General features: G+C 39.3%; 1 protein-coding gene across 12 annotated transcripts in view; it reads right to left on the bottom strand.

The window, feature by feature from the left end:
* CDKL5 (cyclin dependent kinase like 5) overlaps positions 1-25,942 on the bottom strand; it is a 235,939-nt gene that overhangs the window by 83,346 nt on the left and 126,651 nt on the right. For all 12 annotated transcript variants that reach the window (XM_085008649.1, XM_085008645.1, XM_085008647.1 and 9 more), the window contains exon 4: positions 1,735-1,780. In XM_085008649.1, the coding sequence (XP_084864775.1) occupies positions 1,735-1,780 (46 nt within the window). The remainder of the gene's footprint in view (positions 1-1,734; positions 1,781-25,942) is intronic.

Raw genomic sequence — 25,942 nt, 5'->3', positions numbered from 1 at the left:
ATCCTGCCACATCGACCCCAGGCTTTGTTGGAGAGGCCCTTTCATTAATGTTTGCTAAGTGTCTTAGAGGTGATGAAACGACAAAAATACAGAGGCCATTGTCTTATGGTTTCCAGTCACTGCATGCTGAGGAAGGTAGGCTATGAATGCTATTGTCACACTTCCAATTAGATAGGAAGGCTGAGGCTATGCTGGGTTTTCTTACCCCTGCAGCACTAGTTTTCAAATGGCAGGCTGTGCCTGTTAGTGGTGAAATCAATTTATTTGATGCCAAAATAGGCACTTATATCAATTTACATGGCAAGAAAGAACAGAAAACAGAGAACCGCACATTGTTAAAATAAATTTGTGACACTTCTGCTTCAGTTATATATATTACATATATACACACATTTATATACATAACATTATGTATGTGGATACTGGGTTAGGAGGTAAAAATATTTCCACTGTGGATCTCTGTCCAAAAAAAAAAAAAAAAAAAAAAAAAAAGGAAACAATGCTGCAGAGAGCTTCTTAAAGGCCATATATGGGTCTTTGTGGTCAGTTTTTCTACTTGGCTATGTTTGGATGGACAATAGTCTGGATTTAAAACACAATGACCTAATGAAATGCTTTATTTATTTTTTCTTTTGTACATTACTTCTTTGTGGTGCATTACTTTCTTTGTTGTTAACGCTTTATTTTAAACTTTCTTGCCCAGAATAGGGTAATTTACTCCATTTGAAATAGTCTGGATGTGTGACCAAAGCCTCCAAGTATGGTATTTCTTCTTGAAAAGCGTTTATTCTCCAAATGAGTTAAATCTAAATATAAAACCAGTACTATCTACATACCACTTATCTGTGTAATTCTAGCTAACTAGCAACCAGGGATCCCAGTAACCAATACCAAAGCCTTTAACACAGCACTCTGCTACTTGTGTCAACCCTGGAAGTATTTACTTCAAATAAGTTCTCATTTTTATGGTCACACCCACAGTATAGGAAAGTTCCTGGGCCAGGGATTGAATCCAAGATGCACCTATGGCAACACTAGATCCTTTAACCAACCACTCCGGGCTGGGGATCCAACCTGCAACCCTGCAGTGACCTGAGCCGTTGCATTCGGGTTCTTAACCCACTGTGCCACAGCAGCAACTCCTAAGTTTTCTCTTTTTCTTTTTTCTTTTTTTGTCTTTTTGCCTTTTTTCTAGGGCCACTCCTGCAGCATATGGAGGTTCCCAGGCTAGGGGTCTAATCGGAGCTGTAGCTGCCAGACTACACCAGAGCCACAGCAACAGCAGATCTGAGCCGCGTCTGCAACCTACACCACAGCTCACGGCAATGCCAGATCCTTAACCCACTGAGCAAGGCGAGGGACCGAACCCACAACCTCATGGTTCCTAGTCGGATTCGTTAACCATTGAGCCACGACGGGAACTCCTAAGCTTTCTCATTTTAAACTGTTAATATTTAGAAACAGTGTAAATAGCATGTCTTATAGCCAGCATTTGAAGCAAGATTTCCAATGCTGACTACCTTAAAACACAAGATATATTTTCTGATATCATGAGATATGAAAAGATTCACATAGAAGGAACTAAATGTATCAAAGCAAAGCATGATGATAAATAAGCTATACTCACTTCCCGAGACTGAGACTTTAAAATCTCAAGAACAAAGTCTCATAAGTTAGATCCTATCTCTTCCATATTCTAGTCATAAAAACAAAACATAAAAAGTATAAATATACCTTCACTGTCCTTGAACTTCTTGATTGCCACAATTTCATGTGTTTCCTGCAAAGGAAAAGAGGCAGAAGATAAGTCACTCTCCAGCATCTTTCAAACTGGGATTTCCAATTTTCTGAGGGTATATTCTGCAACAGAGTAGCAGGAACCCAGAGAAATAAAAAAACCAATCCTCTTCTTGCCTAGGGAAGGAGAAGGAGAGGGGAGGCGGCTGGGGGGTGGGGGGCAAGAGCAGATTTGGCAACAGAACATGGATGAACCAGTAGTGTTGATGTCTTGAGGCTACACAAAAATGTCAGAACAGAGCGGCATCTATGTTGCCCTCTGAAACCCAGGGACACATTAATCGGGCTTCTAAGACCAGAGAAAAGGCTTCTTACGATACTTGGTAGTTGCTGGTAGCAGAAAACCTCTTCCCAGTCTCCTCCCTTCAATCACCTCTTCCTTGCAAACCTATCTAGTTGTTCATCAGCTCTTAGCCACTGACAGCCATTTCACATCCAAAGTGGGATAAATATTTGCCACCAAATACCAATCCCCAACATCCTCCTGCCCTTATTTAGCTCTCCTGAAATAACAGAGGTAGTTCGTGAGAAAAACCCTACTTTAACCTGAAACATCACAAATTCTTTTTTTTTTTTTTTTGGCTGGAGAAGAAAATAAGGGCTGGAAAATAAACGGAAATGCCAAGGACTAAGTATAACTAGGCTAAATAATTCATGTCTAATATTCTACTCTACAAGAGGAATTTTAAAAAGCCTTTAGTAAAATAGTACATAGATTTTTCAAAGCCAACATGTCATATAGAAAAGTTCTCTGAATGGTCCATGCCTGCTCTTTTTTACTCTAAATGGGTATACCTTCAGATCTGTAGGAGAAAATCTTTTAATAAAATTTAGTTTCTGCATCAAAACGAAGACTTCATTTTTAAAATTTTTATTTATTTATTGTCTTTTTAGGGCCACACCCATGGCATATGGAGGTTCCCAAGCTAGGGATCGAATCAGAACTGTAGCTTCAGCAACACGGGATCCAAGCCACGTCTGTGACCTACACCACATCTCACGGCAAGGCCAGATCCTTAACCCACTGAACAAGGCCAGGGATTGAACCTGTGTCCTCATGGATACTGGTCAGATTGTTTCAGCTGAGCCACAATGGGAACTCCCAAAACAAAGATTTTAAAAACAGACACAGGGAGTTCCTAGTCGGAAATGAATCTGACCAGTACCCACAAGGACACAGGTTTGATCCCTGGCCTCGTTCAATGGGTTAAGGATCTGGCGTTGCCCTGAGCTGTGGTGGAGGTTGCAGACGTGGCTCGGATCCTGTGTTACAGACAATGAGGCAAGAACCAAAAGGGTACAAAATCACTGACTTATTAAAAATATATGCTTTTCTTCTAGGTTCCTTACAAAAGCAAGGGGAATCATAAAGGGGGGGGGGAGTGACCATTTCAATCATTACGCTGTAAGACAAACCCTCAAAATGACCATTTCAATTATTATGCTGAAAGACAAACCCTGGCTTGTAACTATGTTTATAAATCAAACCTTGTTTCTCATGTGCCCATTGAAAAAAAGAAGAAAGTATCAGCTTTCGTATTTGTTACAGGGAAGAATTTATCTGAAAGTGCTATAGGCTACTGAGGAAAAAGATTCTTCTTAAGGTTTTTACATTTTTGTTTTTAAGGAAGGATTACAATTGTAGAGTGCTGAGAGTTTGGGGGATACAATTTCTTTGTACATTAGCAGACCTTCTGACTTTAACTCATCCAATTACTTTCTGATGTCCTAACAGTTTCATTATTGAGAAGGAGTATCTGCAAAGTCAGAGTGATGTCGAGGAGGATCACCTAGAATATCAACACAGGTATACTAGGTAACTCTGCTATGTAGGCTGCTCTCTCTTACTACACTGACAATGTTTTCTTAGCCTGCTCTTTTTCAAATGACTCTAGCTAGCAACCCATCTACGGCCTAAGGCTTACACAAAACCCTGTCGGGAAACTGCTCACAGCACAAAGAAAGAGGGTAGCACGATGGCATCCTGGAAGAGAGGAGACTGGGCACATTTCAACAACTGAGCACTGTTCCCGGCAGCACTTCATCCTATACTGCACATACACTTTTTATTGCATCTTAAATGTGCAAACATTGCCTGATTTTATAGAAGGCCTTTGCCTGATTTTACATAAGCTCTTGCTTATTTAGTTCACAACTGTCCACTGAGATGACTACAAATTTAAATTTATGACTAGCACCATCTCGAAGAAAGACATTCATCAGGCTTTTTTCCCTGGCATCTCATAAACAATTTACACTGCAGAAGAGTTGCCCGAAAGAGGGTCAAATAAGATGAAATGTTTATTCTTCTATTTATCCTTTCACTTCTTTCTCCTCAACACATACAAACACACACACACACAAACCCCCAATACGGTTTATATGTTTACTTACAGAACAAAGCCAAATAGGAATTTTTCTACATAAAATGTAGAAATTCAATTCAATGTTTGGTGGAAAATACATGCAATTAAGAGTAGAAGATCCTGGAAAAAATTTAACATTTCACTTTTATTCAAACTATTTATAAAAATAATACAAATTCATTATAGAAATATAAAAGAAAATAAAGGATATAAAAAGTATAAAAGGAGTATAAAAAGAAAATTTAAAAACTATTTCTATAACCCTTGCTAATAACATTTTGGTATATTTTCTTCTAGTAAAATTTTCTCAAATTGGAAGAGTATATCACATATTGCATTGTCTGCGGCTTTTATTTCATTTGATATTATCATTAAATAATTTTTAAAACCACCATTCTTAGAGTTCCTGTTCTGGCACAGCGGAAACCAATACAACTAGTATCCATAAAGATTCGGGTTCAATCCCTGGCCTCGCTCAGTGGGTTGGGGATCCATGAGCTGTGGTGTAGGTCGCAGAAGCAGCTAGGATCTGGCATTGCTGTGTCCGGCAGCTACAGCTCCAATTCGACCTCTAGCCTGGAAACTTCCATATGCTGCAGGTTTGGCCCTAAAAAGCAAAAAAGAAAAAAAAAAAGAAAAAGAAAAGAAAAGAAATAAAACCACCATTCTTAATGGATAATTATTTAACAAGTCTATCAATGAACATACTTCATCTGCATCTTCCTTTCCATGAACTAAATTCTGTAAGTGATACAACTGGGTCAAAAGGTATGAGAAGGGTAAAGTCTCCTAATACTGCCAACCGATACCCAAAAGTATGTACTTTTACAGTTCCTGTCAGCAATATAAGAACCCACTCTACGATCAGAGCCAACACTAAATACAACCATTTGAAAAAATCTTTAAGCATCAAAAATCTTAAAATACGATCATTTAGTCAATGAGGTTAGAGGTTTGCATCTATGTACTGGTAAGTGAAATAAGGTGTACTAAGCTTAATATTTTTCTTACTGATTGATGAATGTATACTTGCTCCCAAATTCTGCTATAAATATTTTCCCTAGGGTGCTGTGATCATGGAATTATTCAGGGTGTTGTTATTGCTGCTTGTTATTACATAGTCAATTTTATTGATACACACCTTTGTTATTCTGTACACTTTTGTGCCCAAACTCATTACTTAGCTTGAGTATGATAAATGTTCATCCATATTTATCTATCGCGATATTTTAATGATTTAATTTTGTTCCTTAATCCTTTATCTACTTGTAACATATTTTAATATGCTAAACGGTAAGGGAATCTAAATTTAAAATAATTTCTAAATAAACCAATTTTCCCAATACCTTTTACAATGGATTTTTAGTTCTGTTGCATCTTAGCATCCTTACATATATACTCTAGATTTTCTTTCAGAGCTTTTTAATTTAGTCTATACTATTAATCTGTTGATTCTTATGCCAGAACCAGTTTAAATTATTGAGACCTTAAAGTGCTTTAAATTACTCTGGAGTTACAGACCCTGAATCTTCTTATAACATTTTGTTAAATTTATTATGGGAATGGGTTTGGGCTGCTACATTTGATTTGTAATTATACACACAAGCTATTATATTTAGCCTCTCTTTCTTTACATATTTCATATTATGGTTTTCACATATTTGCTCGATTTGCATTAAGTTTTTGTTCAGCCAGTGTGCATCTTTGAATGGCTTTCGGAGGAAGAATCCTATTTTCCAGATCTTTACATATCTGAAGGTTCTCACACATGAATGGCAACTTGGAAGGCACAGAATTCCCAGGAAGAGAAATAACTATGTTTTCCGTCATCTTCAGGGTCGCTGTAAGGTGGTGTGTCCTGCAAAGCCCTGGAAAGTATCTTTTAAATCATACATGTTGCAGGTTTGTATGTTTTATTAAAGTAGCTCTCCAGTAGATAAAGCCACTCTCCAGTAAAGTGTCTTGTAGCAAAATCCATATGCTAAGATACTTTTCCAAGAAGAAGAAAATGAAGGATCTTTTTTTTTTTTTAATCTTTTTAGGGTCACACCCATGACATATGGAGATTCCCAGGCTAGGGGTCAAATCAGAGCTGTAGCCGCTGGCCTACACCACAGCCACAGCAATGCAGGATCTGAGCCACATCTGCCACCTACACCACAGCTCGCGGCAATGTTGGATCCTTAACCCACTGAGCGAGACCAGGGATCAAACCTGCGTCCTCGTGGATGCTAGTCAGATTCGTTTCTGCTGGGCCACAACAGGAATTCCGAAAATGAAGGGTCTTAAAAGAAGGACTGCCATTTTCTAATCCACATGCGGCTCCAAATGGGCGAGCAATGCCCTGACGGCCTTCTGGTATTTGTGTTGTAGAAAAGAACTCTGAGGTCAATTTGGTTTTTGTTCCAATGTAGATAACTTCTTTTTTTCTGCCTAGATGATGTTAGGGCTTTTCCTTTTTCTTGGAATGGAAAATTTTAATTATCAGGATATATCTTGGGAGGTGTGTGTGTGTTTGGAAATTATATTACCTGGAAATCCAAGAACTTAGAAGTTTTCTTCTAGCAACCTTAATGTTTCTTCTTCTATTTTTCTAGAAGTTTCCTCTAGAAACCTTATAACTTTTCATAACTGCTTTATGTGTTTTACTCACTACTACATCATAAGTGCCTAAAATGGCAGGCACATAGCAGTTGTTCAATAAATATTTAATGAATGATTACTTCATGAGTGAATTAATCAAAACTGCTATATCAATTTTGTTTTTTAACTTCCTTCATTTTACGTTTCTTTATCTTCTTTCCTTATTCCAGTCACCTTGTGCAATTTTTGCCTTGTTTCAGCTTGTTATCATTATAGAGGTCCTAACTTCCTGGATCTCCTTTAGGAGATAACTTCATCTGCTTCTGACCAAAAAAGTCATATTCAGAACTATGTGGTGCTCTTAAATCTTCAGAGCAGTATTTTCTTTATGTCTTTTCATAAGCTGCACCCCATGCCCCATTTTTTCTTTACATTTTTTGTATTTTTTGGTGTTTTGGCTGCACCTATGGCACGTAGAAGTTGCCGGGTCAGGAACTGAAACCACGCCACAGCAGTGACTCAAGCCATAGCAGTGATACCACCAGCCCCTTAACTTGCTACGCCAAGGGAACTCCACCTACTCCCATTTTTAGCTCGTTCCCACTAAGAGAGGAAGAGATCCACCAGGACTGGCATCTGGCAGCAAAACAAGCAATTGTGTTTTTTAGCAACCTGACTTTCAAAGGCAGATTGATGTACCTGAGCCCAATTTCAAAAGCAAACTCCAAGCAAAAATTCTTCTCATTGCATTGGCTGCCTTGAGGCTGGGCCACCTGGGCAAGCTTCCCCAAATAAGCTGTTTACCCAGCCCATACTACCCAGCACATCCTGCTCCCACTAACCTACCTCCACCACACCCTGCCATGGGGTCTGTGAATCCCAGGATGCAACATGCCGCTTCTAATCCATCTCTACTTCTTGCCTTACTGTATTTGGGGTATTGTGTCTCTGAAAAGATCTAGCAATACCAGTGCTGGGGTGGGCTAGGGAGTACAGAGAACTCCAGCTCCTGAAGGGTCAAACAGTTACCACCCTGCAATGGCTGCCTGTTTCCAGCCCCTGTGGGCATGGGTCCAAGTCTTTTTCTACTCCCTTTGGATAGTTTGCCCTCTTCTGGTTCAGAAAGTAGAACAAATAGCACATATTTTTTAATCCACCTACCTGGACTTTGCCAACGATCTTTGATGTTTCTTAATTTATAGAACTTTTATGAGTTTCTGATTTTGCTTTTAAATACCTTCCTGCCACCAATCCTGAGATGCCACACCTAATATAGGTGTAGGCAAAGAACAAAACATGAAAAATAACTCTGAAGAACTGTGTTTTGAATTCAGTATATTCAGAAAAGCACACCATTGCCCCCGCAATGCCTGCAAGACAATGTCATCAGCTGTAGTTAGCACAGTAAGTGTAATTTGCTATTTGTTTCAATGTCTTACTTTGTTTTAACAATGAGTTAGTTAAGAGCTCACATTTTAAACAACTAAGGATGTGATAAAAATATGTAAGCAAACACTAATGATATTCCTATGTCTCACTGTTAATTTTGCCTCAAAATTAGAATCATCTTACTTTGGAATGCAGAAAGACAGAGGTTCCTGAACTCTACTGCCACCTTCATGAGTGAACAAACTATATCAAGGCATTTAACATTTCCCAGAATAAATTTCCTCAACTAAAAAAAAAATATATATATATATGTATATATATATATATATATACACACACACAGAAAAATAGAAAAATAAAAAAATAAATTTTGTGAGTAGTAACAAACAGAAAAATACCTCTAGAGCACATATTTCTTTCAGATCTCTACCCTGTAAAAATCATACCTCAACCAGTGAACAACCATACTGGACATAGAGACTTATAACCAAAGCTCGCTCCTACTACTGACTGTCTATAAAGTTCCCGAGTTTATTCCCAGAATCAATCATCCCTTCTTAAGATGTTGGCAAAGCAGCTGATTGCTATTAACAATCATAAAATTTACTAAGTTATTTTAAATGCAGTTACATAACTTGATTTAATTATGCTTTGGAACAGTGAATTCTCTAAATTGATCATACGCTGTTATAAGGAAACAGCAGGAATTACAGTTTTAAATGTTTTGCTCTGTAATTTAAAATATCTTACATGCATTATGAAACAGAACAAATAAAATACTGATTTTATTTTACTCTGCTATTCACAGATTAAATCATTCTAAAGGTTATGCACTACAATTCATTCTCTAATTATTCTCTGAGAAAGCCCTCCCTTGGGAGAAATTCTTCATTTCTTCATCTAGAAAGCAGGGAATACAGCTTGACAACTGACGTATTTTAAAATATGTCAGTCTGAAGCAATGAGGTCCGACTGTGTACCATAGGGAACTATATATCCAATCTCTTGAGATAAACCATGATGGAAGAAAAAGAAAAGGAATGTGTGTGTGTGTGTGTGTGTGTGTGTGTAGGCTGGGTCACTTTGCTGTACTGCAGAACTAACTTGGCATGACATCATAAATCAACTGTACTTTAATTAAAAAAAAAAAAATTTCAACCTGCGTTTGGTAGGCAAATATCCCACTAAGTACTTTCAAACACCGACATGCTCCTTCAGCAGGAGCAAAATCCTACAGACATAAACATCATCACCTTAGAGCCAGATACGGTATCTTTAAAAGCAAGCTTTATTTTAGGTTTTTATCTTTAAGTACTTTTGTGCCAGGCCCAAAGTGCTTTCTATATATTATTTCATTTAATCCTCAAATCAATACTCTGATGAGAATCTTATCATCATGCTCTTTTACAGTTGAGAATGTACTGAATTTTAATGAGGTTCCATAATTATAAAAATCATAAAATGGGAATAAATTCAAGCACAGGATACATACATGACAGGTAGATACAATGGAGCTAATATGTGTTTTCCAAGAACCAGAGAAATACAAAACATTACCCAGGATAAGCAATGATAAAACCTAGACTGTTTCCCAAGGAATCCCCTAGAGATCGTTTCTAGACTTGTATTATTTATTACCTATAAACTACCATAGTTTACCAATACTAAAAGCTAGATTAACTACTAAATTTCAGTACTTCGCACTTAATCAAGAAAGAAAGTCTTCAGCAAAGAAGAACATTTCAGTCAGTGAGCTAAGAACTGTCTGTTGGGTCCCTGCTTTATATGAGGTTTATGTGACATCTTAAGTTTGACATGAGTAAATGAAGCATTTCATATGTACAGAAGTTCACACCCTGGTGTGTAATACTGAACGATAGGAAGTAAAAATTTATGACCAAAGTCTAAAAGTACAATGAATGTTATATGATATGCCATTGAAGTTTAAAACAGACTGATCGTGTAAATATAAAAAAATGTACACCCCTTTGAGATTTAAGTTTATAATGTTTTGATTTATTTGCTTCTGATCTCCTTGTGAAATGTCCTACGTATACCTCTGTTTGTTCCCATTCCTTCTCTTCCCAGAGGTAACAACTTCTACCCTGAATTTGGTATGTACTGTTCCCACGCACACTTTTTTTTGGCCACACCAGTGGCACGTGGAAGTTCCTGGGTCGGGGAATGGAACCCAGGCCACAGCAGTGACAATGCCAGGTCCTTAACTCACTGAGCCACCAGGGAACTCGCCCATGCACATTTTTATTACTACCAACGAATTCGCCCATAAGTAAATTTACTATTTTATACATTAAAAATCATGTAACTGACATGTTATTGTACACATCCTCTTTAACAGCTTTTTTTTTTAAAAAAGCACAACATTGTATATCTGAGATTTAACATAAATCTAATCAACGGGGGATAAGTGTGCTGCCCATAGGATATCTGGCAATGTGTGGAGACACTTTTGGTTGTCACAGTGGGGTAGGGTGGGCGTTACCAGCATCTAGAGGCTAGGGACACTGCTGAACATCCTAAAGTGTATAGGACAGTCCCCACCACAGAGAATTGCCTGGCCCCGAATGTCAAAAGTGCTGATGTTGAGAAAACCTGCGCTAATTTATTCATTTTAACTGTTTTGCAATGGTCCACAATAACCACTCCCCTTAAAAGAGAGACTAACCACTTGTTAAGATAGGTAAAGCTTTGCTAAAGACTAATACACTGTCAAAAAATTTTTTTAGTTGAAAATGGGATGATTAAAAGACTAATTCTTCAAAAATTATTAAAGCTACTAATCATGGCATTAAAATATCTACATGCATCTCATTTTCGTAAAACAATTACTTTTATAACTTTTGTAATATGGCTCCATTAGAATATTACATAGTGATATATACCAAAAGACATATAAAAGTGTGTTTTTTTGGTTAAAAACTCTTACATTTTAAAAAGCATTACAAGGAAAACTCATATGAATATATTTCATGTTCAGCCTCTAAAAAGAGGACAGGCCCATGAAAATATTAATACATTATCAAGAAGATGAAAGAGCATGCAGCCAAAAAAGGAAGAAAGTGGGATCTTACAAACAAAGAATCTTATAGAAACAACTGCCTTCAAGCCAAGTCAGTAATAAAATTCTTACATTAAAAAAAAATCTATTTTCTCATTTGTCTTCAATAAAATATCAAATCCCTTCTGGCCCCTCTGGGCTGGGTGTGTCCTCCGTCAATCTCTATTGAGATGTAAAATGAGAGTCAACAAAAGTAAAGTATTTAGACAGCATGCCTCACGTCCCCTCATCATCCCCCTCTGAACCCTCTGAACGTGGTCTTGCCCCCGTCTCAGATCTCAGTGAACTCTAGCCAGAATTTTAGGATCACTCTTGACATCTCCCTTGTCTGCAACCTCATATCCACCCAGGTTATCACCAAGTACGGTTGATTGTGGCTTCCTAAATCTTTTTTAAATTGGTCCACTGTTCTCTGCTGAAATACTCCCCTCCCAGTTGGAGGCCCTGACATTCCCACTTGGAGTACTGCCTAACCTCTTAACCCTTTTAACATGCCTGCCACTCAGCGACCAGGCTCTTCATTCACAAGTGAATATCTGATTTCACCGCCCCATCATTCCCCTTAAAACTCTCCCTCAACTCCCCTGCCCTAAGGACCACCTCAAAGCCGCTTCATGTGGCCAGCAGGGGCTGGGAAGCTCCCCACCCTCCTCTCTCTAGGTCTCCCTTACTTGTTGAGGCCCCACCATGCTTACCACAATTTCTCCTGTTGTTGAGCCTGTCCCCTTTCCCCCTAAAAGCTTGGCTCTCCCTTGTCCCACTCAACCCTACACTATCCCTCAGGCCTTCCCTCAATCCTCGCTTCCTCAAGGAAGCTTTCCTAGAGCCCTGTGGCTAGGTCTAAAGCCCCAAATGTTCTCTGGACAACTTGTATTAAAGTGACACCGTCGCATATTTATCTGATTCTACCACTGGACTGCAACTGTGTAGTGGAGAAAGAAATGTATCATTGGTCTAAAAGTATGCTGAGCAAGACAGAAAGAGACAGTGCAAACGTCTCACTACATCACCAAATGAAACCTTACATTCTGCCGGCCCAGGTCATCCTTCTGTCTGGACATCATTTACTAATCCTGCTCCTGTTTAACAGAGAAACACCTTTTCCTACCAGAATTTTCGAGAGAACAAAAGATATCCCTTGGTATACAAGGAACTAAAACATACAAACACAGAATATGAATATATACATTATACATTTATATTTTTTTAAGGACAGTGTATCCCTGGGAGACTTTTTTTTTTTTTTTTGGTCTTTTGTCTTTTTAGGGCCGCACCCTCAGCATACGGAGGTTCCCAGGCTAGGGGTCCAATCGGAGCTGTAGCCGCCGGCCTATGCCAGAGCCACAGCAACGTGGGATCCGAGCCTTGTCTGCGACCTACACCACAGCTCATGGCAACGCCGGATCCTAAACCCACTGAGCGAGGCCAGGGATCAAACCCGCAACCTCATGGTTCCTAGTCGGATTCATTTCCACTGTGCCATGACAGGAACTTCCCTGGGAGACTTATTAAGATGGACATGTTTCCTTCTTTCTTTAGGAAGTTTAAAAAAAAAATGAAGATAATGAAAGCACATCAGATCCTTCAAAACTTCATCTGGCCCTCTTCAGAAGCCCCTTCAGTAGGTGGGAATCTGAGTAAGCTCTTCAAGTTCAAAGAAATTATACTTTCTTGATTAAAAACATCTTTGCCATTTGGCTACTCTGGCCTCCTACAGATCTTAAAAGGGCACTGCTAATTTGCCTTCTTTTTGTTAAAAATTCTTACATGACACTGCTATAAAATGGCTGCAGTTACTAGGTTGCCAATATTTATCAAGTTACATCAGAAGGCTTACTAAATTTAAAAAATTATTATTGATTGATTCATATCTCCATCTGAAACAGTAAAATAAGGCTTGCTCTCCTTCACTGTCGCCTCTATTCCATGCTAAGACAAAACTAGTAAGATTTCCTCCAGCCTGGAAAAATACGAAAACAATATTTTATTGTTTCATATACTGCTGTTTTCAAAACAGTACATGAAAACAATGATGTCACATAATTACTAATATCTAATATTTGTGTGGTGTGAGACACTCGCAGGGAAGGAAACTGTCACAAACCGGGAACTAGCTAACACAGCACTCACAGTGCTATATGGTACCTGGTCGCAAAATGCTCAGCGCACGTGCTACAGACTTGCGGTCATTGGTATTACTGGGGCTCCAGGGAAATGAAGGAAGGGAGGTAAAGCTTGGGCCGATGTGGAACAGAGAGACGGAAAGAGCCTCTAAGATGAGATAGAAGAACATGAGTTTGGTGGGAAGAGAAAAATCAAAGGGATAGGCTCTCTTGAAAATGTACGTAAGCCATGTTCTTAAAGAGGCCACCAGAATTCTCACAGTAAAGTCTTGAACTTTTTTTTTTTCCCCCCACACCCATGGCATGTGGAAGGTCCTGGGCCAGGGACTGAACCTCTGCCATAGCAGCAATCTGGGTCACAGCAGTGACAACACTGGATCCTTAACCCGTTGAGCCTCCAGGAACTCCACAACTATTCTGGGGGGGGGGGGGGGAGGACGCACCTGCTGCATATGGAGGTTCCCAGGCCAGGGGTCGAGACGGAGCTGTAGCCGCTGGCCTACACCACAGCCACAGCAATGTGGGATCTGAGCTGTGTCTGCAACGTGCAATGCAGCTCACGGCAACGCCGGATCCTTAACCCACTGAGTGAGGCCAGGGATCAAACCTGAAACCTCATGGTTCCTAGTTGGATTCGTTTGCGCTGAACCACAACGGGAACTCCCTCGCCTCAGAGTTAAAGACTAATATAAATTGACTACCCTAAGTTACTATGATAGATTAGCTAATTAATAAAATGTTCAAAAAACAAAATGTAGTTACAAAGATGAAAAATGAGGTATCTAAAGAACAATTTTCTCTAACTCCTCTGGCGAAGCAAATAGCAACTCCCTTCACAAGAAAGGGATAGGCGAACTTTCAAAATAATTTAGCTCCGTATTTATAGCTCATACAAAATTCGAGATGTACTTGTTTCCACAGAGCCCACCCACACTTCCAGACATTATATACAGATGCTCTCAATCCACCTTGTCTAAACCCAACTCAGACTTGGTATAGACAGCAAATGAAGGGAAATTTCAAAGAGTGCAAGGTAATGATGTCTGCAAGATAGCATTTCAGGTTAGTGGTATCAACCACCATGTTTGTACTGTAGTTATCGTGCAATTGCGTTACCATTTTATTTCATTTTGCCCTCATTTTTAAATAATGAATAGATAATGGGAAAATGAAAACTCCACTTCTGGTGATCAAGAAATTGAGACAAAGATAGCATTAATTAGGCATGCCAAATATAGCCAATCTACAACTTCAATCAGACAATCACTGGACTTAAGCTGTGTTTAATAGCGAACAAAATTTAAATTTCAACATTGGAAATATATCCTCTAAGACTAAATCCAAGAAAACACAGCTCTTTAATTTTCTATAACTCATTTAACCTTGTTTGTCAAGCTCTGACCTTGACTTTAACATGGATTCTATAGTAGCTCAGTCCTTTCTGGTTTATGGTCTCCTTCAGTTAAATGCTTGGTTTTTCCCTTTGGATTTTCGCCCTGCTTCTACCAAGATGGCAGCTGGGTGTCTGAATGTGGGTGGGGTTATGTAACTTCACTGTGGTCAGGGAAGGGCTCACACATAAATATGCACAGGCCCTTGGGCTGGTCCTCCAGAAAAGGGTCCTTATGGGCCTGGACCACAAACACTGGCCTGATGCTACTGTTGGACCTCATGAGGACGACGGACTCAGTATGCGCTCCGAGCTTAGAGCCCAGGGGCCTGGCCTGGTTGTTTGGGGCCTGGTTGTTTGGCTACTTTCCAGATTTAGTTGGTGCTAAAGATATCTACACAGTGCAATTTCACTTACACCTGCTACCTGGCCAACAATGATGGTGTCGTATCAGCTTGCCCCCTCATCACAGCATCCCCATTAACAGGTTCACCGGCTCTCGACCTAGCTACCTGGAGTGTATGGTAACTTTGGGATTCCTGAGAAGGCACTCACAAGCTGAAAGATGCCCAGGCATCCTCTCTGCACCTAACCAGAGCATGCCACATTTTACTCTGCAGTTGCTGCTTCCATTCTGACAAGGCAACCTTACAAGGCAGTTTCTTCCCTACGTTCCAAGAGGGGAATAGGGCATGAGCGTCCTTTGCTTTTGGCTTTACCCTCAACCTACTGACCCCCTAAATCCAGAATTTCAGTCCCTCTGAGGTGGTGTGAGGGTTGGCTTGGCTGCCCTAACTCTGCCTCTTCCGTCCACATTCCTCTGGTACCTGGAAGGGCTGTCTTTCATTACTCCCGTAAGTCTCAAAGCAATTTCCCCTATGAAGAGGCATTCACCCTACTCTCTTACCTGGAACCATGATAAGATCAGAAGAGAAAAACCAATTTATTGACCAAAGATACATCACCAGGTATTCCAGAAAAATCATCCTCATATATGTAAAGATCCTTACATTATCCTTATATATGTAAATATATAAACATTCAGGTATAATGACAAAGAAAAAACAAAGAAAGGTTTAAAATTAAAATGGACTGAGGATCAACATAAAAATACATGGTCCAAATGAAGACAAACAACTATTTTCTGCTGAACTAGTTAGAAAGAGAGAGATTGGAATAGATTCCTTTATTGAAAGAAGAACTGACTGTGCCTAACTTTCTCATGGCCAATTTTTCCAGTAAATTATGTAGATACCACTGAAGTTAGCACACTAAGTTCTGCAGACATTGGCAGGTGAACAATGCACGGAGAGCTAAGAAGAGCAGATTGTTACAGTAGCACTAACAATTGCTACTATAGCAGCAAGTTGCTCACTGCTTCCTGGCAGTCCTAACAGAAACCAGACACATGAGCACAGACTCAAACCTTCTACTGAAGTTAGAGACAGTAGAGCTAAAATGGTTATTAAACCACTCCTTAAGAATGTCTGGTTCTGGAGTTCCCGTCCTGGCTCAGTGGCTCATGAACCCGACTAGCATCCATGAGGACACAGGTTTGATCCCTGGCCTCGCCTAGTGGGTTAAGGATCCGGCATTGACGGGAGCTGTAGTGTAGGTTGCAGATGTGGCTCAGATCCCATGTTTCTGCGGCTGTGGCGTAGGCTGGTGGTTACAGCTCATTTTGACCCCTAGCCTGGGAACCTCCATATGCCGCAGGTGCAGTCTTAAAAAGACAAAAGACAAAAGACAAAAAAAAAAGAAGAAGAAGAAGAAAAATGTCTGGTTCTATTTTGCTTTTATTAATCAATAAGCTGATGAATTGTGCTTAATTATGTATATACAAAACAACAATCTATGATTCTCAATTTTTGCAAATATGTTGCCCTAATTTAACATTTCCCTATAAAATAAGAAAATCAGAGTACTAAAACCTGGTAAAGAAAGCTAACACACTGTTGGGGAGGGGGAAATTCATGCACTTAAAGGTCTCCTAGAAATGGGATCTAAGTGGTGGCCAAAGCAGCCTCCTTTTATACTTTTGAGACAAAGAAACAATAAATTTGTGAGGAATTAACAGAACAAAGAAATTTAGGCTTTGGGTACTCAACTAGTGAAGAATTTAAAAAGAGCTTGGGATAGTAAACTAAAGTTAACATACACAGGCCTCTCAGCTCAAATTCCCTGTTTCTGATGATAAGGGTGTCTCTCTACCCCTGGATACAGGGAGTGCACCTCTCACATGAGAGACATATTTCTGCTTTTAGGGGGACAGAGGTGGGTCAGAGTTTCCTTCCTGCACCAGCTGTTTCTCAAGCAACTTCAATTCAAAATAGTATGCCACTGTGATGCATTTTGGGCTGGCCCACCTTGAGCTCCAACACCATGAAGGTTTCGTTTTTTCCAGTTCATGAAAAATATGCCAGGGGTTTAAGAACAGAAACATGCTTAAGGAAACTCCAAAAGCAAGAGAAATCGTGTTCTGTTTAATATCTCCAGGGTACTACGCCATAAGGTCCTCAGGTGCAGGATTACTATGACACCGCCAAGATGGGAGAGGCTGACAGGTGTAGCAAGACACACTTAGAAGCTCTTTATTCAAACAGCTGAACTGGGTTTTATCTAGTGACACTGTCATCATGCTTTCTGACAGATCTGTTCACACACACGCAGACAAGCAAACAGAATGGTACCACCAAAATCTGAAAAATGTTCCAAGTCACAGCTTCTTGCCCTAACTATATCCATATAGAAAACTGAAAAGTATATTCAGCTTAGGTAGTAAAATGTTCCTTTCTTCAAAAACTTATTTTTAAAATATCTAGTTATTGTAGTGAAAACTTGTTATATCTTACATTACGTTTTTTTGGGGAAAACTACAAGATGCCAGATTCTTTTTTTACCATTGAAGGAGATGTGTATTAAACATAAATCAACAGCCAGTAATATTTTTGAAAAATCTAAAAGTCTGGCTTATCTCTATATCCAAGTAGCTAGCACTTCATCTTACACATGATAGGTATGTAATAAAATGTCTGCTGAAGTGAACTGAACCATATTTTTACATTCATGGAAGAGGAACTGTCTACCACCATCGCTTACAGAAGCTGGACAACCTCATATAGTCCACCTTGCGTGCTGAAGCAAAAAAAAAAAAAAAAAAAAAAGAAAAGAAAAGAAAAGAAGAGAAAGGAAGGGAGAGAAAAATCCTGAAAGTGACCATTCCTTTGAAACAACTGTGGAATCTAAATCTCAAGCAGTTCAGTGTTTCAAGAGAACCAGCCAAGGAACACTATGCACCTAATAAAATTCTGTTATGCCTGGCTACTTGACTTCAAGAATATCATTGAAGTTTTCCAGCTGAACTTCTAGTAACATTCTCCCAAGGCCTCAGTGAAGTCATCAGCTTTGCACATAGCAACTATTTCAAACATACTCTGCTTGTCAATCACTGGATTCAGGAAAAGAAACATATATTACCTATCACACAGCATGGAGGCTGTCTAAGACTTCCAGGATAAAGTTTTAATTCCATGTTTCATCTCCTAACTTGTAAGAAAAACCACCCTGGTTCCTGTCGCACCTAATTATTCAGTTCCTCAACTGAGCCTTCACACATACTTGCTTTTATCTGCTCACACTCCAGTATTCATTCTTTCTTCATTCATTCATTTATTTAATCAACAAACATTTCCCAAGCTCCTACTAGGAGAGGAGGTAGTGGGCTAAGCAATGGGGATACAGAGGAAACAAGACAGTTAAGGCAGTTACATTCTGGAGAGGAGACATAATTAAGTAAACAAGTAAGAGACAAGAAGATTAACTGCTATAAAAGAAAGCAAAAGAGGTCAATTTCATAGAATACTAACTTGGGTATGGGAGTGCCCAAGGAAGTGATGTTTAAGCTGTTCCTTAAATGACAAGAAGTCAACTCCACTACTACTCCTAGTTAATTCTATTTCTTCCTCCTTCGGAAAGCACTGCATGATCCCTCAGCTTGTTTTGTGTGTGCCTCTTTCCAGGTCCCTAGCACACTATCTAAGCACAAGCTCTTCACACAACTGCACTGCAATCTGTGGTTTGCTGGCCATCTTACTGCCCACCTCGGACTGCATTTCACATAACTCTTGCCCCTAAGATCTAGCAGAAAGGCCCTCCAAGTGGGTGGGCTGCTCTAAGTACTTCGTAAGGGTCTTACAGGGACGAAGAAGAAATGAGGCAATGGACACGTAGGGTATAGAAATGGGATATGTAAATTTTATCGTAACTAAAATTCAGAAAATAAAGACTGAAATATTATTCCTGTTGAAAGGATCAATCACCTGAGTTTTGAAGTGACCTGCTGTTTGACATTTTCATTCTCTGTTGGCCTGAGAACTCCTCTAGAGCAGAGAGCACATCCCAATCACCACGCTGTCATGAGCCTTTCCCTTCCAGAATGCAAGCTCGCTACAATCACTAATCATGTCCTTCTTGTTTTTTATTTCAAACATCCAGCAGGACCCACTATAGCAGGTGCTTTAACAGATGTCCGCTTAATGAATTAATTTTAAATTTCAAAGCTCACTCCCGTGGTTTCTCTTGAGCCAGAACTAACAAAGACTCTTTATAGATCAACGAAGAATGTATTTAAATGGTTTGGATGATAAATCAATATGAATTTGAAATAGGTATCTGCTTCAGATAAATCACAGTGATTCAGATAAATCACATAGTGGGAAAGTGCCTGCAGAAATTTAAGAAGCAATGGCATGAAAAAATGCAAATTACTGGATGCCTTTAAAGAAATTATACATTATTCTCTAACAAAACATGGCAGAGATTTTATATTAAACCCTTCGTGTATTTACAAGGAATAGAAAAAAACAATTATACCATAGAATATATATGTAAATCAAACTTGATTCCACATTTTAAATGAGTGGAAAAATTTATATCTTTTCACTGAAAAAATCAAGTTAAAGGGTAGCATGAATCTTTTCCAAACAAAGGAATGTGGCTACATTATAACTGCTTTATCATAAGCCCCTAAAGTAGAATTTAAACCTAAGGGCATGGATAATATTTATATAAGGACTTGTGAATCACATCCTTCTAGTTATTCAATTACTTGTATTTGAACATAAAGGCATGTAAAGCAATACAAAATATCACAACTGTATAAATAAATGTGATAAATAACAGATGCATATCATAAAAAATAATCTGGATGAATTTTATCTTCAGCCCTAAACAACTGAACAAAAAGGTGGACATCTCTTAACAAAATCATTATTTCCTACTTCCAGAAACAAATTAAAAAATCTGATTATAAAAGAACTACACTCCAAACAGTTTAAAATATATGTACCAATAAGTTATTTTTCATACTCCTGTTGCCAGATTTATCTACGTGGTTTCATAAGAAAGAAAACAAAAAGTGCTTCTAATTAGAAATATTCTTTAATTACATTTAGTTCTGTGATAACTTTCAGAAGCACTTGTTTCAGACACAATCTTGATTTCAAACAAATAATAATAAAGCAAAGTCAAAGTCAAAGGAGCTCACACGTCCAGAAGAAGAGTGAGAACTTCAGAGCCAGAGGCACACTGCCTGGATTGAAATTCTGACTCCACCATCTACTAGCTGACTAGTAATGACTTTAGGCAAATTACTTCACTTCTTGGTGCTACAATCTCCTTTGATGAAAACTGGGTCTAATAATATTACTTATTCCTGAGGTTGCTATTAGGATTAAATAAGAGGATACAGGAAAATGCTCAAAATAGCACATGAGATAAATGTTATTACCATTATTATCATCATCAAGTTTAAAGTGCTCTACTGAGGGCATTTTCAAATCACCAACTCAAGCTTCCAGAGGAAAGCAGAAGCATGGAGTTTGTCCCTGAGGGGCTTCTCCTGACCCTGGGGAGAACCATCAGTCCTTAGTATATATAAAGCCCAGACTCACAGCAGAGCCAAACTTCCCGTCCAACAGGCTAATGTCAAAAAGAGGTGACGTCCTTCCAGGACCAGAAGGATTATGGGGCTGCAGCTTCCGCATCAGGCAGAGGGGTGATCAGGACTTTGGACAGTGGTGGTGCTTGGAGAGATCCCTCCAGTCTGATCACTAAGCACCACAGGCTGGCGAGCTGGGGCCAGGCAAACAATGCCCAATGGAGGGCAGCTCCTGGCAAAAGGTTTAATGGTAACCTGGGTAACATGCAAGGGTAACCACGGTAACAACAAAGGCACTAAGGACTACGCCCCTTTCCCCATCTGCCTGGTAAATCAGTCCACGGGAGGCAGAGGAGCACCAGTAATACCAACAAGACAGGTGGTGTGGAGCTAGATTTAGCTTTATTTCCAAAATAAAGAATTGTGTTTTCTATCTGAGGGCCATGGGGGCAAATTAAAATCTATTTCACAGCCCTCTGAATTCTACAAAACTATGAGATCTCTGCAGGTGAGAACTAAGTCTCAATCACAGTGCCTGACACATGGTCTATTTGAAGAATGAAGTGATGTCATATAAATCGGTGCTTACAGAATTTTCACACACACATGGAAACTTCCAGTTTTGGTAAAGAAGGAGTAGTCCCCTTTCTTGCAGGTCTTTCCCCTTAAAACCAAAACCCTGTACATAAGACACACAGCTAGGAAGACAGGGTGGAAAGGAGGAGGACAAGTGTCTAGAGACTTCGAGACCTGAGGCACGCCACAGCAGTGAGCGCCCCGGGCTTCCGCTTCGTCACTCCTGTACCCCTGACAGGGTGCAGAGAAACTTCTGACCTGAAACTGACAGGAGGCAAACAGAAAAAAGTACTAGAAAACCCCACTCCCACCGCCAAAAGACCAGGAAAAGAATGGGCTAACAGTAGAACATCTTTTGGGCAATACTCGGCCTACTCAGGCAAACACGAATGGGTAAATGACACCACCTGCCCACTGAGGTTGCAGGGGGGCCAGGCGGTTAGACGCTCTCACATGCACGCACGCACGCACGCATGCACACACGCACGCACACACACACACACTGCGAGGAAGCAAGGACCTAACCTTCCATCCCCAGCCTGGCAGAAGCAGGCAGCGTTCTGTCCCCCCTTGTGGTGTTGGTGGGGCCCGTCTATCTTCCCCCAGGCAGAAGCAGGTGACAGTACTCTGGTGCCGCTGCCAGGATAGGGTCTGTCGGACGGAGCAGAGGCAGTTAAGGCAGTGTGAACCAGTGGTCCACTTTTGCTGGCAAGGTATTAGTGGGGCCAAATGAGGAGCTGATCATCCACCCCACCCATGTGCAAGGAGGCAGTGGGAGTAAGAGCAACACCTCGGCAGAGGTGGTGTCAGGGGTTGCCACACAGGAGAATGAACATACACCCGACCCGACCCCCACACTCCCACAACAGCAAGGCTGCCTGCTCAACAAAAAAGATCGAAAAGGATCCAGAGTTTCATAATATCTCAACTGACCAGGACAGAATCAAAAGTCACTCATCATACCAGAGGCTTCGAAAGTCACAACTTGAATGAGAAGACAAGAGACATCAACACCAAGATGAAGTGGATGTTGGAATAATCTGACAAGGATTTTAAAGCAACTCTAATAGAACTACTTCAGCACGCAACCTCAAAATGCCCATGGCACAGACAAAAAATAGCCCCAATCGAAGCCTGTTCTCTCTTGAACTCAAAGACCAGAAAAAGAGTAGCCTCGCAAGACAGAAAACTTTTTTTTTTAATAATTTTTTTACTTTCCCACTGTACAGCAAGGGGGTCAGGTTATCCTTACATGTATACATTACAATTACATTTTTTCCCCCGCAAGACAGAAAACTTTTAACCACTCTACTCCAGTCAGGTGAAACAATAAAAACTGTGGCTCCATTCACACCAGCAAAGGCAGAGTGGGAAGCAGGCCCCACCTCCTGCCGGGGTAGTGTCAGTGGAGCCCACGTGGGGAGCAGCAACAAAGCTCTCCTGCCTCTCCTGCACCTCCGAGCGAGGGTGGACAACAGAGGCCTAGTGGGGAAATGAACTCCCAACCACACCAGCAACAAGGAGCCCCGCTCCAGCAGGTGTCAATGGAGGCAGAACTGAGGAAAGTGAATTACCATCCCCATCTGGCGCCCCTCTCCCATGCCAGAGGAGTGTCAGAGGAGGCCAGATAAGACAGAAGAGTAATAAGATCTAGAGCCTAGTGACATAATATCCAAAATGTCCAGCTTTCGATAGAAAATTACTTGTCATGCTGAGAACCTGAATGAGAAAAGACTTTAAAGAGATGCTAACAGAGATGTCAGAATTATCCGATAAAGATTTCAAAGCAACCATCATACAAGAGGAAGTCTCAAAGGAAATTTTAATTTCACAGCATTTAATGAAAATATATTATACCAAAATAGGTGGGATGCAGCTAAAGCAACACTAGAAGAGAAATATATAGCACTAAATGCATATATTACAAAAGATCTCAAATCAATAACCCAAATTTCTTACCTCAACACAAGGAAAAGAAAATAAACCCAAAGCAAGAAAAAAGGAAATGATAAAAGATAAAAGCAGAAATCAATGAAATTTCAAACAGGAAAACAATTGAGAAAAATCAACGAAGCAAAAGCTGTTTCCACAAAGAGATTGATAAAGTTCATTAACCTCTACCAAGACTGATAAAGATTTTTTTAAAAGAGAGAAGACAAATATCATCAATATCAGGAATAAAAGAGGGGAGATGTCTATAACATTGTAGCCATTAAAAGGACAATAAGGAAATGCCACAAACTTTACACTCATAAATTTGACAACTTAGAAAAAAATGGGCCAATTCCTTGAAAACTACAAGCTATCAAAACTTAACCAAGATGAAATTAACAATTTAAACAGTTGGGTAATTATTAAATAGAGTGAATTTGTCATTTTAGTTTCCAATAAAAGATATCTTCAGGCTCTGATGGGTTTACTGGAGAAGTCTACCAAATATTTGAAGACCAATTAGCATCAATTTTACATCATCACTTCCAGAAATGAGAAGAGGAGGAAACATTTCCCAACTGATTTTATGATGCTACTAATATGGGGATATCAAAACTTGACAAAGACAGCACAAAAAAAAAAAAAAAAAGGAAACTATAGACAGGTATTGCTCATGAACTTGGCACAAAAATCCTCAAAATACTAGCAAATCAGATCCAGCTGTGTGTATAAAAAGACCTAAACACCATGACCAAGGCAGAGTTATTCTAGATACGATGGCTGATTCAACATTTGAAAACTATATCAACAAGGTAATGAAGGAAAATCATGCAACAGAAGAATCTGACAAAATCCAACATCCATGTGTGATTAAAAACAAACAAACAAACCAAAAAACCCCAAAAACCCTGTAGCAAGCTAAGAATAGAAGGTAATTTCCTCAACTTGGCAAGTATCACCCACAAAACCCTACAGCTAACATCATATTTAATGGTGAAAGAGAGAATGCTTTTCTCCTAAGATCACAAGTAAGACAAGAATGTGTGCTCTCATCACTGTTATTTAACACAGTATTTTAAGTTCTAATCAGAGTAATAAGCCAAGAAAAATAAATAGCATACAGATTGTATACAAAGGAATTAAAATCGACACTATCTGCAGATGACATGGTGTCTACATACAAAATCTCAAGGAATCCACCAAAAAAAACTCCTGGAACTAAGTGAGTTTAGCAAGACTGTAGGATACAAGACTGACACACAAAACCAGTCACTTTTCAAATAAAAATTACAAAAATGTGCAGACAGAAATTAGAAGCAAAATATCATTTACAATTGCTCCAAGGAGATGAAATATAAACCTCATAAAATATCTGTAAGATTTGTATCCTTAAAATTATAAAATTTTAGAGAAAAAACCTGAAGAGAACCTAAGTAAATTGGGAAACATACTGTACTCATGCATTAGAAGACTCAACGAGATGCCAATTCTCCCCAAACTGACATAAACATTTAAAGTTACTCTTATCAAAATCACAGCAAATGTTTTGTAGATGTAGGCAAGCTTGGACTCACAGACTCTGAAAACAAACTTATGGTTGGCAAAGAGGATAGGTGAGGGAAGGGATGGACTGGGGTTTGGGACTGGCATATGCACACTGTGGTCTATGGAGTAATCAGTCAATAGGGACCTGCTGTATAGCACAGGGAACTCTACCCAATATTCTGTGATAGTCTATGTGGGAAAAAAAATCTGAAAGAGAATAAATACGTGTACTTGTATAACTGAATCACTTTGTTGTACAGCAGAAATTATCATAACGCTGTAAATCAACCATACTTCAATACAACTTAAAAATAAATTAAATAAAATAAACAATAAAACAGAAATTGAAAGGCACATGACCTGAAATAGCTAAAGAAATTTTGAGAAAGCAGAATAAGGTGGGAGGAATCACTGTATCTAATGTTGAAGTTTGCTACAGAGCTACTACGTATCAGTAGTTGAGACAGTGTGATACTGGCAGAAGGATAAACACATCGATCAATGGGACAGATCAGATAACCCGGAAAAAGAGCTACACAAATATATCCAACTGATTTTTGCCTGAAAAAGCAATTCAGTGGAGGAAGGAGAAACTTTTCAACAAGTGGTGCTATAGCAACTGGTCATCCAAAGGCCAAAAAACAAAAAGCCTTAACCTAAATCCCTCACACAACTTAAACAAGAATTAACTCAAAATGCAAACCTATAAAATGTATAGAAGCAAACAAAGGAGGACATCTTTAGGATAAAGGACCAGAAAAAAAGTTCTTAGACTTGCCACCAAAAATACTTCCATACAAGGAAACATTGTTAAATGACCTTATCAAAGTTAAAATAGTCTGCTCGTGAAAAGACTTTACTAAGCGATGAAAATATAGGCTATAAGCTGGGAGAAAATATTTTCAAATATACCCTAAAAAGCATTTTAATACAGAATATATATATTAAATATTCTTAAAAACTCCTTAAACTCAACTATAATAAAACAACCAACTAGAAAATGGACAAAAGTCACAAAAAGATCCCTCACTGAAGAGAATACAGAGATGTCAAAAAAGCACATGAAAAGATGTTTAACATTATTAGCCAATAGAGAAATGCAAATTTAAACTACAATATCACCTACATACCTATTAGAATGGCTAAAAATTATTTTTTGGCCACACCCACAGCATATGGAAGTTCCCAGGCCAGGGGCTGAACCCATCCCACAGCAGCAACTTG

This window comes from Sus scrofa, chromosome X (genome assembly GCF_054392235.1).
Source record: "Sus scrofa isolate SSC_HxYL_T2T_F1_AM1 chromosome X, Sscrofa_HxYL_maternal_Yorkshire_Landrace_v2.0, whole genome shotgun sequence".
NCBI classification, from domain to species: Eukaryota; Metazoa; Chordata; class Mammalia; order Artiodactyla; family Suidae; genus Sus; species Sus scrofa.
This window is presented reverse-complemented; position numbering and strand designations above follow the sequence as displayed.